The sequence below is a fragment of the Megascapheus bottae genome, chromosome 6 (assembly GCF_031878675.1).
Source record: "Megascapheus bottae isolate mThoBot1 chromosome 6, mThoBot2.hap1, whole genome shotgun sequence".
In the NCBI taxonomy this organism is placed as follows: Eukaryota; Metazoa; Chordata; class Mammalia; order Rodentia; family Geomyidae; genus Megascapheus; species Megascapheus bottae.
The window spans coordinates 69890058-69900744 of NC_143514.1; the positions used below are offsets into that span (position 1 = coordinate 69890058).

At 45.3% G+C, this 10687-nt stretch overlaps 1 protein-coding gene and 1 pseudogene across 1 annotated transcript in view; one reads left to right on the forward strand and one right to left on the reverse strand.

Annotated features, from left to right (window-relative positions):
- Window positions 1-10459, reverse strand: part of Clic4 (CLIC family member 4) — a 55248-nt gene extending 44789 nt beyond the window's left edge. The window contains exon 1 of the mRNA XM_090335539.1: window positions 10342-10459. Within this exon, the coding sequence (XP_090191665.1) occupies window positions 10342-10413 (72 nt within the window). The 5' untranslated portion in view covers window positions 10414-10459. The remainder of the gene's footprint in view (window positions 1-10341) is intronic.
- On the forward strand, window positions 4047-4437 carry LOC150062313 (cytochrome c pseudogene; annotated as a pseudogene).
- Window positions 10460-10687: the final 228 nt, after the last annotated feature.

A 10687-nucleotide genomic window follows, 5' to 3' on the forward strand; every position in this document is an offset into this window, starting at 1 on the left:
AAAGTAACAGGGTCCCAGCCGTAAGCAAAAAGGCCAAGAAAACAGAGCAAGCCTTGAGTTCAAACCTCAATAATAGCACAATTTTTTCCCTTAACAATTAATAATAAACACCTGCCCTTCATTTGGTAAAAAGTATTTGACTCATCTCTAAGTCAGTTCTCTCATTAAGATTGCTATGTATAAATCATTTCTTAAACTAATCCTACTGGGATTTTCTAAAAAGCAAATTAAACCAAGTTACTGACTACATAAACAGAAAGTCAACACTAAGCACTTGACCAGTGTCATCGACCAGAGCTCGATGACTTACCATCTGTGAGGTCTGTTGCAAGCCCGCAGAAGACAAGGACCCTATCATATTCTTTATCATGCTGGCGCTTAGGACATGGAAAGTATTCAACCAATATGTGCTTGTATTAAGATCCCTATACCGTGCACTACTGCTCCTAGGCAAAGATTGTATCTCATTCCTCCAACCATGAAATGGGCACAGCTTATTTCAATATGCATACCTGACATAAAGATGGATCAGAGAACTCAATTCTGAAAAGCCACTTGAACTTTTAGAACACATCTCTCCAAAGAACTTAAAAACCTACCTTGAGGCTAGGCACAGGTGACTCACACCTGTAATCCTAGCTACTCAGGAGGCTGAGATTGGAGGACAGTGGTTCAAATACAGGCAGGGCACCATCTCCAATTCACTGCCAGAAAACTGGAAGTGGCCTGTGGCTCAAGTGGTAGAGCATTAGCTGAAGAGCCCAGGGACAGCACCCAGGCCCAGAGTTCAAGCCCCATGACTGACAAAAAAAAACCACCACCACCACCACCACCACCTACCTTCAAACTACTCAATAGCAACACCTATTCTTGAGAGCAATTCTAGATGTTAGGAGATTTCACAACACAGAACCTTGCTCCCTCAAGAAACTCTTATCGCCAATTAAGAAGTAGAGCTAGGGGGGGGAGGGAATTGGGTACCAAGACATGTGAAAGGGTATCAATGTATGCGAATTAATGCACCTTCTACCTGGCAAATATCATGTAACCCTTTTACTAATTACAATTAAAAAAATTAAAAAAAAAAAAAAGAAGTAGAGCTATGATTCAAGCAGGAGAGCACTAGCCTTGAGCAAAAAAAAAAAATGTAAGGAAAACCAGGCAGCAGTGGCTCATGCCCATAATCCTAGCTGTTCAGAAGGCTGAGATCTGAGGACAGTGGTTTGAAGCCGGCCAGGGTAGGAAAGACTGTGAGACTCTTATCTCCAATTAATCACAGAAAAAAACAGAAGTTGTGCTGTACCTCAAGTGGCAGAGTGGTAGCCTTGAGCAAAGGGAGCCAAGTTCAAGCCTCAGAATTGGCACAAAAAGGGGGTGGGGGGGGAGTTTGGCCTAGTGGTAGAGTGCTTGCCTAGCATGCATGAACACCTAGTTCAATTCCTCGGTGCCACATACATAGAAAAAGCCAGAAGTGGTGCTGTGGCTCAAGTGGCAGGGCTCTATCTAGCCCAAGGATAGTGCTTAGGCTTTGAGTTCAAGAACCAGGACTAGACAAAAATAAAAAGCTCAAGGATGGCACCAAGGCCAAGTTCAAATCTCAGTACCAATGCACCAACGCACCAACACACATACATACACACACATACACACACACACACACGGAAGAGACACAACCCAAGTTTCTTTCTTTTTTGGGGGGAAGGCATGTGGGCAGAAGCTTGAACTCTAGGCCTGGGCGCTGTCCCTGAGCTCTTTAGTTTAAGGCTACCGCCCTATCCACTGAGCCTCAGTCCCACTTCCCATTTTCTAGTGATTAATTGGAGAGTCTCACGTTCTTTAGTACCCAGGCTGGCTTTGAACTGCGATCCTCAGATCTCAGCCTCCTGAGAGGCTAGGATTGGTAGACATGAGCCACCGGCCTCTGGCTACCTTAACCATTTCTAAACCAATATTTTGTATTTCTTTGTTATATAAACTATAACCTAGAATAACATGTAATATAAAACTACACACTGCTCCTCATAGCTTAGAATTTTACAAGTTTCAATTGAATCTTTAGCATATGTTTTTGTTCAAGGTCAAATTTTAATCTCTGAAGTCTAATCACCTTCTTTTCCCAATTAGTCCATGCAATCTGGCCTCATCTCATATTCCTACTCTTCAGTTCTCCCCTAAGTGGCACAATAACCTAATTGGACTCCTCTTTAGTTTTTAATGATCATTCACTCTAGTAATCTACCTCCACATAAATAACCTGTTGTTAGTGGAGGAAAGCATTTCAAGAACGCACAAATCCTCTGAAGTTAATTGCCTTTATGTCCAGGTAATTGCAAAGCTTTGTATTCTCTAGTGTTTGTTCAGATTCTCTTTTATTCTTCTCCCACACATAAAAATAAATGGCTATGTTGCACAGCGGTAAAATTCAATACCTGCTTATAACAGATGATTGACATTTTTACAACTCAATCATGAGAACTAAATCCTTTTCATAGTAATGAAGTATTGTACATGGGAAGCTGAAAGTAATAACTGTATTACAAAAAAGAAGAAAAACGTATACTCCAAGCTTACTGTCAGTTAGACACTGTATTTCAGTTTCAAGGAAAAGAAAAGAAAGTCTAGAAGTACAAAATACATGCTGATTCTGAGGTCAACACCTAACCCTAGTTCTCACATTGTTATTTTAGCTTTCAGTGGTCATTCCTAGTTTTAGCCACCGAGAGATAAAAGCTAAGACTCAGAAAAAAAATTAACATTCAATGAACAAATATGTTATATACATGTATGAAAACAAACTGAAACATTAAAAACTGTCTTAAAATACAGGATAAGAGGGGCCACCAGGAGTTTGGCCTAGTGGTTAAAGTGCTTGCCTAGCATGCACAAAGACCCAGGTTCAATTCCTTGGTACCACATAAATAGAAAATAAGCCGGAAGTGGTGCTGAGGCTCAAGTGGTAGAGCTCTAGCCTTGACTAAATCCAAGGACAGTGCTCAGGCCCTGAGCTCAAGCCCAAAAAAAAGAGAAAAAAGGAGAGAGAATAAGAGAGTATTGCATTTGGGTCAGTGGAAGAGCACTTGCATGGCAAGTGCAAGGTTCTGAGTTCAGTCCTCAGCTCTGCCAAAAAGAAAGAAAGAAACTGTTATAAACGCATGCTTAGGGGCATTCCTCCATTGTTAGGCTGTCCACCACCTTCTTTATTTGTCCTAACAAATAAACACTTGATTCTTCTGCTTTCCTATCTCCTGAATTCTTTCACTACTCTGCAGCTCCCTCCAAGCAGCCTGCTTCTCCAGTGAGACACTGGTCTATGCTCCCTGCCTCGCTGCCTTCAGTCCTCACCTTGTGACAATATCCTAATAAATCTTCAATTTTCCTAAAGACACAAGCATGGGAAAAGGGGGAAGGGAGTAGGGAGAAAAAGATATGGGGGTTAATGTAATTAAAGTATATTACAAGTGCCAGGAGTTTGGCCTAGTGGTATAGTGCTTGCCTAGCATGCACCAAGACCTGGGTTCCTTGAAAAAGCTGGAAGTGGTGGTATGGATCAAGTGGTAGAGCTCTAGCCTTGAGAAAGCTCAAGGACAGTGCGCAGGCTCTGAGTTCAAGCCCCAGGACTGGCAAAAAAAAGTATATTACAATAGCCCAATAAAACCCTGTACTATTAATATATGCTAATTTTTAAAATTACACAAATATAAGGTACTCCTAGTCTATCTTTGATACAACTTTCTTTTTTCCCAAGGAACTGAACCTAGGTCTACCACTAGGCCAAACTCCCAGCCCCCTTTAATACAACTTTCAAACAAGTACTTATTTAATCTTCATTAGGTGGTCACCTTCATAACTTTATAATTGATCTGATAGAGTCTACTAGTTTTATAGTTTAAATAAGGAAAAAACAAAAAAAAAACAAGCCAGGCTAATTGATATTTCTTATATCTTGGCGGTCCTGGCACCAGAGGATGAAATCCAAAGCCAAGTCTCAAAAAAGACAACAGGGAGAGAGCAGGACGTCTGCCTTCGTATCCGGTGTCCTTCTGTGGTAGCGGCGAGAGAGTGAATTTAAAATGGGTGATGTTGAAAAAGGCAAGAAGATTTTTGTTCAGAAGTGTGCCCAGTGCCACACCGTTGAAAAAGGATGCAAGCACAAGACTGGGCCTAACCTCCCCGATCTGTTTGGTCGGAAGACAGGCCAATCACCTGGGTTCTCTTACACAGACGCCAACAAGAACAAAGGCATCACCTGGGGAGAGGATACACTGATGGAGTTCTTGGAGAATCCCAAAAAGTACATCTCTGGAACAAAAATGATCTTCGCTGGCATTAAGAAGAAGGGAGAAAGGGCAGATTTGATAGCTTATCTCAAAAAAGCTACAAATGAGTAATAGCACTGCCTTATCTATTTATTGCAAAACAAATGTCTCATGGCTTTTTAATGTGTACCATACTTCAATTGATCTCTGATAACCAGGTTTCAAATCATGAATGGCTGACAGAATATTTTTGGACAGTCCCGATTTAAGTAAAACTGGCTTGTGGTTAAGTGAATATGATCTTTAAAAGATTCCCTTCCCCAAACCCCCATTCTGTGATATGATTGGACTTACTAATGTTCAATTTTTCAGCAGAATATGGATTAATACCTTCACCTGTGTCAAAGATTGGTTTTCTAGTCAGATTTATATAGCTAATTATGAGAACATCTTTAAATACTGGCAAAATCCCTTCCCTGTTTCAGCATCAAGAAAAATTAACCTGTTTGAATCTGTGATCATTAGCCTGTTAGAGGCAATGACTGAAGATGAGGCAATGTCTATATTTTTGGTCTTGACTATACCAATTTAATTAGAATTCCCCATTTCTGAAAACTGCCTTTTACTTATTGAAAGGCATTTTAGTGTGGTTTATGTATAAATGTCAAATAAAGAATATTTAAAACTTGAAAAAAAAAAAAGACAACAGGATTCAAAGTTCCAAGGAAATTTACCAACTCAAGCTCAATTATATTTGGAGGGCTGGGTGAATAGCCTCATGGTACAGTGCTTACCTAACATGCATGAAGCCCTGGGTTCAATTCCTCAGTACCACATACACAGAAAAAGCTAGCAGTGGCACTGTGGCTTAAGTGGCAGAGCACTAGCCTTGTGCAAAAAGTGTCCAAGGACAGTGCCCAGGCCCTGAGTTCAAGCCCCAGGACTGCCAAAAAAAAAAAAGAAATGATTTCTGTTAAAGCATTCCTGGATGATTTGTAATCCTAACCTAAATGTTATTTTCCTCCAAAAACTTCCTTTTCATTCTCTGCAAGGCACTAAACAATTCATTCAAGCTTATTCCATCACTTGATCAAATGCTGTACTCATACCTAATCCCACATCCATCCTGTGTAGCCTATTTCCCTTTTATAGAATTACCAAGTCTCTATTCAGAAGCTTCCAGGACACTGAAGGTCTAACTGCTCCAGGAAACAGGAAGAAGGGAAGCCAACCTACCATCTCTTCCTTCCAGGCCTCCAGGCACTTCTGTATACACCCTTCCAAGACAGCTAAGAGAGGCAGCCAGGTTCCAGATCCTCTCTGGATCTCCCAAGTTCAGCCGCCCACGCTCAGAAGTTTCATCAATTCCCCATTCTGGGCCCTTTTCTCTTAAGAAGACATCTACTTGTCCAGAAGCAGCACAGTGCCAGGCACTGGTGGCTTATAAGACTTACAGCCCAGGGCCAGTAGTTTGATCTAGTGCTGGCCTAGCATGCACAAAGATCTGGGTTCAATTCCTTGGTACCACATACGCAGAAGAAAAAAAAAAAAAGCCAGAAGTGGCGCTGAGACTCAAATGGTAGAGCTCTAGCCTTGAGAAAGTCCAAGGACAGTGCTCAGGCTCTGAGCTCAAGCCCAGGACTGGCTGGAGATGGAGGAGCGGGGAGGGGGGGGACATACAGCCCTAGCTACTCACGAGGCTGAGATCTGAAGATGCTCAAAGACAGACCAGGTAAGAAGTCCATGAGACTCTTCTCTCCAATTAACCACCAGAAAAACTGAAGTGGAGCTGTGGCTCACGTTCTTGAAGCACTAGCTTTGAGCAACAACAACAACAAAAGATGTGTCTTCAGCATGTTCTCACCAGCTGTCACAAGTCAGAAGAGAGCTGGTTATGAGCCTGTATTCCTAACTACTCAGAAAGCCGAGATCTGAGGATCATGGTTCAATGGCAGCCTGGCAGAGACTCTGTAAGACTCTTATCTCCAATTAACCACCTAAAAACTAGAAATGGAGGTGTGCCTCAAAGTGGAAGAACATCAACCTTGAGTGAAAAAGCTAAGGGACGAAGCCGGGCCCCATGATGACCCCCACCCCCCCCAAAAAAAGGCAGGAAATGGAGATGTGGATCAAGTTAGTAGAGCATCAGCCTTGAGTAAGGATCTTGATTGACATATCAGGAGAAGCCAGGAGACAAATTCAAATAGCCATGCACACTAGAAATCTCTTCCAAATATCAAGAGAAGTACTGATATGTCACCCTCCACAAAATTAACAATTTATAGCCACCATCCTGACCCCAGTAGCTTGGTGGCTACTACAGCCATGTCCCAGCTCATAGTGGTATATCAAATTTAAATCCCAGCTCATAAATCTCAACTCTGGGGCCACAAGGCAGAGTGCTTGCCTAGTATGCACATAGCCCTAGGTTCAATTCCTCCATACCACATACACAGAAAAAGCAGGAAGTGGTGCTAACCACTAGCAGGTGGTAGAGTGCTAACCTTGAGAAAGCCCAGGCCCTGAATTCAAGTCCCAAGACAACAAGGAAAAAAAAAATCTACTCAAGTGGTAGAGTGCTAGTCTTGAGAAAGCCCAGGCCTTGAATTCAAGTCCTAAGAATACAGGGGAAAAAAATCTAAACTCTGACAAGTGGAGATGAGAAATAGCTTCATGTCCTATCAAGCTCAAAGTGGGCAGAGAGAGGCAGCAGTATCAACAGCAGCTGGGTTCACACAAGCCAATGAAGAATCTAGTCCCTTTTCAATTTCTCTCATTTTGTGGATCACAAATTAATACTTAGCTGTACCAAAACTGCAATTTTGGTTCTATATTTTGGTGTTAAATAACAGAAAAGGGATGCATAGAGAATGCCTACACATATGCTATGCTTAAGAGTGAATAAATTCTGCTGGCACAGAGGCTAATACTCCCATGCCTTAGTCAAGTAATAAATTGTGTGGACGCATGTGATAAATTGTGTTCTTATTCCTGCTTTAAAAAAAATATTTTTTAAGTTCTCTGCTACAAACTCAACTATTTCTTGACAGAATAATTAAGACAATTTAGCACAACACTCTAGACACCACAGCCCCATTACTTTCCAAATCACTGTATTTATAAGGGTATTTTCCCAAGTTTGCATTTCTACATATAAGTTTTGAGAAGAATCAAGAGAACATTTTAGTTGCCCTTTTTTTCGGGGGGGGGGGCAGTCCTGGGGCTTGAAATCAGGACCTGAGCACTGTCCTTGGCCTTTCTCAAAGCTCTACCGCTTAATCTATAGCACCATTTCTGGCTTTTTCTATGTTTATGGTACCAGGCAATTGACCCTGGGTCTTCATGCATGCTAGGCAAGCACTCTACCACTAGGCCAAATTCCCAGCTCCTGGTTGTCCCTTTTAGTTCCTTAAAAACAACACTAGTCTTTGTCAGTAAAAAGTTGGTCTATGTTGAATCCCAGGCCAGCATTTTGTTTCTCATTTCACAAATAAAAATAAGTCTTTAAGAAAGGAAAGCAAATAGGTCAGAATAACCTAGCAAATAACCACAAGACCATGACTTCAATTCTTGCTCTGTGTCCAAGCCCTGTAATAAGACTTCTGCTGGACATTGGCAGCTCAGGCCTATAATCCTAGCTACTCAGGACACTGAGAGCCGAGGATCTCACTAGGTTTGAAGCCAGCACCAAAGTCCATGAGATTCTTCTCTCCAATTAATCACCAAAAGAAAAAAACAAAACAAAACAACAAAAAAATAGCTGGAGCTAGGGCTCCAGTGTTAAGAGTGCTAGCTAAACCAGAAGTACAAAAGCTCAGGGACTGTGACAAGTCCCTGAGTTCAAGCCCCAGGACTGGCAAAAAAAAAAAAAAAAAGACTTTCAGCAAGTGACAAGCAGGATGACTCAAGGTGGTTCACAACACAGATATGGAAAACTAAGAAAGAAGGGGTATGCAAGTGACTCACTTCAGGAACCTGACCACACCCAAATCCTTCTACAGGAGAGGAACTCACCAGAAGCTCAGGACTGATCTGGTGTGTGTCACGTGTTTGCGTGCATGTGTGTTGATGGGGATTGAACCTACAGCCTTGTCTATGCTAGGCAATCACTCTATCACAGATCTAGATACCTCTAGCATCTTTCCAATTGTTTTAATTTTTTTTCTCTCTTTGCAGTACCGGAGTTTGAATCCAGGGCTTACTGGACAGGGGATCTGCAAACTTGAGCCACACCCCCGCCCCCAGTCTTTCTTTTTTTGGTGGTGTTGTTGTTTTTTGGTGGATTGTGGGGCTTGAACTCTAGGCCTGGGCACTGTCCCTGAGCTCTTCAACTCAAGGCTAGTGCTCTAGCACTTGAGTCACAGCACCACTGCTGGTTTTCTGGTGGTTAATTGGAGATTAAAGTCTCAGGACTTTAATGCCCAGACTGCTTTGAACTGCAGTCCTCAGATCTTGGCCTCCTGAGTAGCTGGGATTATAGGTGAGAGCCTCTGACACCCTGCTTCTTCATTTTGCTTTTGAGGTAAGAATCTATCCCTAAATCTGAAATCATCTAACCTCCTCCCTGAGTAGCTAGAACTAGCATTCCCCACTCCCAACTCCTTCCTCATTTTTCTCCCAGTCTTGAGGCCTGAATTAAGGCCTGACTTAATTGCGTGTTAGGCAAGTGTTTCCCTCGTGAGCCAGAATACTGAAGAGAAACCATTCTGATATTATCCTTTAATTCTAAGTTTAAAAATGCTCAGAACATTCACCATTCTTCTTTTGAGTCGTTAGCATATACTGTTTTCTAAGAATAAGGAAATTCTTTCCTATTCTAACCTCTTAACTTTTTCCTCTGACCCACCCTTTCCACGCAGCTTTCCACTCCCCGCTCTTCCTTTCCCTTATTTCAAGTTCGTTCCCACATTCCCTCCTCCTCAAAATACTGTCACTCTGAGCAAGTGAGACTTCACTGCCACTCTGGAAGTTCTATGCCCTGCTGCGCTTCCCGTTGCGGGGACCAAGCCGTTTCTAAAAGTGATAACGAAAGAAAGTCCTAGGACAAACACTGGTCCGCTCACTCACTGGCAGATCCTTTCTCCTCGCCATTTCTTACATGGGCCCTTCAATTCCCTTCTCCACACCAAAAACTCAGGAAAGAAAACGGAAAAGTTCTGGATCCCTGCTCACGCTTCCAGTGTTGTCCCGTTCTAAGTCAGCCTGGCTGAGAGAACCGCCAAGAAATCGTTTTGGGGAAAAGGAGCTGGATCCAGCTAAACCCGAAAAACACGACAGAAGGGGGGGGGGGGAATGGCCACGGATGGTGTTTGGAAGTAGCAAAACACGCTAATTCCAGGACGTGAACGCTCCAGGGGTGTGGGAAGGACGTGGGGAGGGAGGAATCCACCCCTCTGAGAGCCAAGCAGGGGGATGAATTCCTTCTCTCATCCATTTTTTTTTCCTTTCCAAACAAAAGGGCACACAATCTTTCCCGGGGCGGCAACGAGCAGGGGGAGCAGCCAACATGTTGCATCATACGAAATCCTCGGCGCTGGAGACACCAGAAGACCAGACGGCAGGAAACCCCAAGCCGGGAGCCCGGTCTTCCGCGGGGGAACCCCTGCCCCGGTACTTGTTCTCCTTTGAAGACTGCATCCCAGATGAAAAGTTTCAGTTTCAGATCCGAGGGGCGCAAAGGTGCTGTGGCAAACGCGCGCTAAACTGGTTCGCCCCGCCCGCGGGCAGGGGGCTGGAGGGCGCGGACCGGGGCGGAGGGCGGGCAGAGCCGGGGTGGGGGACAGGACGCGCGCCTCCAGGTCAGCCCCGGGACCCGGGCTCTTCCCTCTCCTCCCGGCCGCGGGGCGCCGCTCCCGCATCCGCCGCCGCCCCGCCGCCCCTTCTAGAGCTTTCTGCGGACCCGTCCCCGCCCCGGCTCCCGGGAGGCGGGAAGGCGCGGGTGGCCCGGAGACAATGGGCACCGGGGGGGAGCGGGGAGCCCACGTGGCGCGCCGGGCGGGGCGCTTCGGGAAGACGCGGCCCCCCCAGCCCACCCGGGCCAGGCGGACGCGCGGGGCTCGGCCGCGGGACGGCGGCGGGCGCTCACCTTGACGAAGAGCTCGATGAGGGGCTCTTTGTCCTCCTCCTTCAGCCCGTTCAGCGGCATCGACAACGCCATGGTCGGCTCGGCGCGGCTGCGGCTCTGAGGCTGCTCTGGCTGCGGGCTGCTGGCGCTGCGCTGCGCTCCCTGGACAGTCCGGGCGTCGAGCTGGCCGCGTCCTCCGCACCCGCCCCACGGCCCGCGCGCGACTCAGGCGACAGCGGCGCACCGAGACGCTTCTAAAACCACGGGGCGTGGCGGAGGAGGTGTGGTCTTGTCTGGGGGCGTGGCCAAGGTCTGGGGCGCGGCGGGACTCTCCGGAGGAAATGGGCGGGCCTGAGGGCTGAGGGCG